Below are 5,509 nucleotides of genomic sequence, written 5' to 3' on the forward strand. Positions count from 1 at the left end.
TCATCTGTAGGAAAATAGATGAAATTGAAAACATGTTGAGCAAAATAAACTGAACTTAGAAAGTCAAGGGTTCTATGTTGTTTTTCCTATGTGGAAGATAGAGAGAAATAGGAAGATAAAAGTGTGTGTGGGTGATCTCATTAAAATCAAAGGGACATCAGTACAGTAGAAGAAAGGGACAAGGAGGAGAGAGAAGTGGAGGGAAAGAGGGGGAATGATATTGATTAAAGTACATTGTTATATTGTGCACATTTATGAACATGAAACAATACCACCAATACGTCCAACTGCAATGGACTAATAAAAATATGAAAAACAGAGGAATTGAATTCATTTAATTCAAATTATCTTCCACCAAATCTTGATTTAAATGCTATGCGTACTTTAATTATCATGTTCTTGTCCATGACTTGAATGTCAGAAATGGAAGAATTTGAGGCTGTGTTTCTAAATGCAAATTAATAAAGCCACAGTTGTCACCTATAGATGGAAATGGGAGGAATCAATGGGGGGAGAAAATATGATCCACTTATGAGCGCTCATGAATTTTGACTAATTTTAGTGAGTATCTTAATTTTTCTCAAGGCCGCCTTCATGTCTTTGTTCCGGAGACTGTAGATGAGTGGGTTTACAAGTGGGGTCAAGGAGGAGTAGATCAAGGTTACAACCTTCTGTGTCCCAGCTGGATTCCCAGAGTTAGGGCTGATGTACATCACCATCAGTGTTGCATAGAAGAGAGACACCACGACTAGGTGAGAACCACAGGTGGAAAAAGCCTTGCGCCTTCCAGCAGCTGAGGGCACACGAAATACTGCTCTGAGGACCAGGATGTAGGAGGCAAGGATGAAGAAAAGGGTGAAGAAGATAATGACTGAACTCAATAAGGAACAGGAAAGTTCAATTCCAGGTGCAGGAACACAGGACAGGGCCAGGAGAGGACCAGGGTCACAGACAAAGTGGTCAATGATATTGGGGCCACAAAAGGGGAGTTGAGTGATAAAATAGATAGGCACTGGATAGCAGAGGAAGGCAGTCACCCAGCAGAGGACCACCAAGATTGTGCAGAGACGATTGCTCATGATGGTGGGATAGTGGAGAGGCCGACAGATGGCCAAGTATCGGTCAAATGCCATAAGGGGCAATAGGAAGGTCTCATTGGTGCCCAAGGAGAAGAAGAAGTAGAACTGCAGGAAGCAGGCTGTGAAAGAGATGGTTTTTGTCTCGGACAGGAAGTTTCCTAACATATTTGGGACAGTGGTGTTGATGTAACAGATTTCCAGGAAGGAGAAGTTGGCCAGCAGGAGGTACATTGGGGTGTGGAGCTTGTGGTCCAGCTTCACTGCACAGATGATGGCCCCATTTCCCAACAGTGTCAGGATGTAAGACACAAGGAACAGCATGAAGAGTAGGACCTGGAACTCTCTGGAGCAGGAAAAACTCAAAAGTATGAATTCAGTCACCATGTTGGCTCCTGATGCATTCATGGCTTCCTAAGGGCAGAGAAGAAAAACGACAATGTCACATATCCTCTGGGATGTTTCCCTTTCTTTTCAGAGTCATGAGTTCTTTAGATTCTATTATTCTATTAAAAAAACCACTGAAGACAATACTGCTGACTGTGCTGCTGGGATGTCATACTTTGTGAGAATGTTTTAATGATCAGACTTTGGTTTTTCTTTTATTTCCTTTTATTGTTGTTGTTATTAATATTATTATTATTATTATTATTATTATTACTATTATTATTATTTTGCAGTGCTGAGGATGAATTCATGGCCTTGTGCACGCCAGGGAAGTGCTCTGTCACTGACCTTCATCTCTAGTCCCAGACGCTGGATTCTTGCACTCTGTTTCATTTGCATTTCTGAATGTTCTCATAGTCAAAAATAGGGACTGTTTTTAAGTTTTTAATGAGCTGCCGGAGAAGCTTAATGACAGTATATGCAACTTGTGTAAACAGACAGTGAAGTTATGTGTTTGTGTCCAGAGAAAGAGTTATAAAAGACCTCAAATGATAATTATGTGAATCTTCAGAATGAGATACACAAAAGACAGGCATCAAAGGAGGAGAGAGAAAGGTAAGAAGAAACACAATGAAATCTTAGTGCATTTCACCTCTTATTGTGCAATTCATTTTTCATTCTGCAACACTGTTAGAATTATCAGTGTTGGTGTGTACAATAACCCAGACAGAAAGTGTCAGAAGTGCCATCCTACCTCTGTGTTCACCAAACTTTGTTCACTCAGAAACCTTTGACTCTCCAGACATCTGCATAATGGTTTTCAGTTTGGTTTCATTATTTACCCTTATAATTTGTCTATAAAACCTTGGTCTGTTAAGTCCACTTATATGTAGAAGAAGTGACAGTGAATTTGTTTTATTGTTTAAGATAGTTCAGATCTCTATGTGGGGTATCAGGATTTCTGGGAGATTTTGCTATCCTGATTTATGGATGGGTGACTGTCAATCCCCAATGTTCCCAGGGTCATAGACTTAATACTCCCAAGCAGACACCTCTGTGTTCCAAGGCAAAGGTGGGAGCCACAGAAGGTCTGTATGGATAGGGATTCTCTCTTGTTTCCTCGTTCTCTCTGTCACTTGAATCTCATTATAGTTGGAAGGTTGGAGTTGTTTGGAAAGTGAAAGGAGAATCCTCACAAGACCCTCCTCCCTGAGTTAGACTCAGTTTGGGACATGGTCTGACTTCCTTCATGAGAGAGATAAAAACAAAGCCAATAGAATCACCTAACATATGCTTGTGTGAAGTTTCATCTTATTATTTGATTGATTTTCAAGATGCTTTCCATTAATGAGAGACAGTTATCTTTTGGTTCTAAATGCCAAAGGGCAAATGATAGAGTGATGGTTATTCAGGTAAATATAGGTGCAGAATACAGTCCCAGACACTATAGAAGTTTATAGTTAAGAGTATTCAGTAATATCTTAGTTACAAAATATGCTGCCTTCCAGATCACATCAGGTCATACCTTTTAAGGATAAGTTTGATTATTGCAAAGGATGGAAGGGACTTTGAAGTTTTCACAGCACACCCCAATTGAAGACTCTTTTTAAAACCTGTGTATAGATCCCCTTAGGCATAGAATAGCTGTGGGCATTTCCTTTATAGCAGGAATTCTGAGTACCTCAGAAACCACCAGGACAAAGTAAAACAGCAAAAAATATTTGGTGAGAAATATCAAGTGGGAGTGAACTCACCAATCCAGTGTGCTCCATTATCCCATTGCTCTCCCCTCCTAGAGGCTGATCACCTGCTCTTTGGAAAAAGAAAACATTGCTAAAATAAACATTGTGGAAATAAGAGAAGGCTTTCAGACCTGCTCCTGATAACCTTTTTTGTCAGTCTTTCCAGATACCACTTCACTAAAAAAAATGTACCCTTCCCTAAAGAGCTCATTCTCCCTGAGTCCAACTTGTGGTTAATAAAGACAGAAGTTATTTACTTCTGAGGGTTCTTCCTCATCCTCCTGTCCTTCACTTCCCTGAGTTTCCCAACCCTCTGGCTTGTAAAGGTGAATCTCTTTCCATCAATTCATGTGACTTTTGGGATTATGTTTGCTCAGTCACCCAAAAGAAGGCAGAGCTAAAGGGCATGGGTTAGGGTTGTTTTACACTTGTGCCTCTTCTAAAACCATCTTCTCAAAGAATTGGTGATTCTGTCTCATCATCTTCTGTTTTCACTGCAGCAAAAGGCAGACAGGGCAGAGGGCATGGCATCCTTGAAAGCCAGTAATCATAACCAGGGTGGGGGGTACACGAATCACTTGGAGAGGGACTGGTGTATTTATTACAAATCAAAGAATTATTTTTGTTAAGTCTTTGATACCTACTGATCCTAAGGGATATATTCTTTTGTGGATTGTAAATGAGGGTTTCTGTGAGAAGACTGTCAATCCCCAGTGTTCCCTTCCCCCTGGATCTCACGAAGGGCTCCTGTGACCCAGTGTCTCCAGTGGCAATCACATCATTTCATGCCATTCTTAGTGTGCACATTTATTTTCTTCTATTCACAGGTAGGAGTTAAGATGGTGCAAACACTAAAGCAATGATTCCTGTTCTTTCACATTTAATATTATTCATCTTTTTAGTCTTTCTGAACCTTTTGGAATCTTTTGTCAATGTTAGAGTTATTACATTATATTTCTTATTCGCTTTCCTACTGACCCAATGATTTGAGAGGATGTATGCCATTTAAAAATTTTATGTAATTTTCTTTTATTTAAAAACTTGTTTAGCAAATTATTATATTCACCTGATCAGCTCTGTAATTCTAGTATGATACCCATAAATACATATTCTTTCACTGTGAGCAGAATCCAAGAGCACAGATCATGGAGGTATGTAGTGAAATGCTGAAGTTCTAGAATACATCTCCCCATTTGCCTTTAGGTTATTTTAACGTTTTTAACAGTTGTTCTTCAAAGTGGACATGATTGTTGAAATTGGCTTCCTTTGGTTAAGTAAGGCATTGTTTGTGATGACAAATTTTTGGACCCCTCATTTTCATCATTTTTGAGTGTGTGCATGTGTATTCATGGCATGCACATCCCATCTCAAGCATAGAACAGGATTGTTTTCCATTATTGGTTTTGGAGCCACCTCTAGTGAGACCATGCTGTTGTTAATAAACTGACTACAAGCAAAGGAAGGTTTTTGAACTTGCTCATTTTCTCAGTGTTGTTCCTCTGTGGTAGAAATATTTTTGTCTTTTAAATGATAGCAATACTTTAAAAAATGATGAACATTTATATCCTAGGATGCTCAAGTATTTGAGTTTTCAGAATGTTTATTCATAAAGCCTTTTGTGTTTGAAGGCACATGGCCAATTTTCTTGACCCTAAGTCTCTGTCAGAATATGAATCAAAACCTTCTGTATCCCTCAGTGGGTGATGGGGCTGTGTTAACATGGAACTGAAGTATTAATCTTCAGGAATTAACAGGAGGGAAATGAGAAATCAGTTTTCATCTTTAAATATATATTCTAATACATAGAAAAGTTGTCCTTCCTAGTGAGGGAAGCAATTTACAAATATTCCCATCTTATGTTTTAACATAAAAGATGATGACATAGTAATGATAGTATTGAGGATGAGAAGCATCAAACATGGTTTTGTTTCACTTGGAGGAGTTAATAATGGTTGCAATGACTACTGAAGAAAAATGTCAAATTTATTAATATATGATGTGTTTATAAAATGAGCATTGTTTCAGCATTCAGATTCATATTTATTTGTATTTTTAGTCTGGCATAAACTAGCTCTATCCTCATAGGCACATTTGTACAAACTAAATATTTTATGTGTAAAGTACCTCAAATAAAGTATATACTCAATCAATGGTATTCTTCTCTTTTATGCTTCTTTATTAAATCAAATTCAATTATCATTAATTATTGAATTCAATGTTTTATCTGAGATACTATTTTTATTGTAATTTCTTTCATATTTGTGAATAAAATAATTCAGAAATATACATGTACATTTATATTCT

General features: G+C 37.9%; 1 protein-coding gene across 2 annotated transcripts; it reads right to left on the bottom strand.

The window, feature by feature from the left end:
• Positions 1-539: 539 nt before the first annotated feature.
• LOC101967265 (olfactory receptor 11H6) lies at positions 540-4,450 on the bottom strand. Of its 2 annotated transcripts, XM_078048983.1 has the most exons (2): positions 4,429-4,450; positions 540-1,468 (listed from the first exon to the last, which is right to left on the bottom strand). In XM_078048983.1, exons 1-2 carry the CDS (start codon positions 4,448-4,450, stop codon positions 540-542), a joined length of 951 nt encoding a protein of 316 aa, XP_077905109.1. The 2 variants fall into 2 exon arrangements, with proteins under 2 accessions (XP_077905109.1, XP_005341480.2); XM_005341423.2 differs by lacking the exon at positions 4,429-4,450 and having other exon boundaries at positions 540-1,484.
• Positions 4,451-5,509: the final 1,059 nt, after the last annotated feature.

Source organism: Ictidomys tridecemlineatus, chromosome 5, assembly GCF_052094955.1.
Source record: "Ictidomys tridecemlineatus isolate mIctTri1 chromosome 5, mIctTri1.hap1, whole genome shotgun sequence".
Lineage (NCBI taxonomy): Eukaryota > Metazoa > Chordata > Mammalia > Rodentia > Sciuridae > Ictidomys > Ictidomys tridecemlineatus.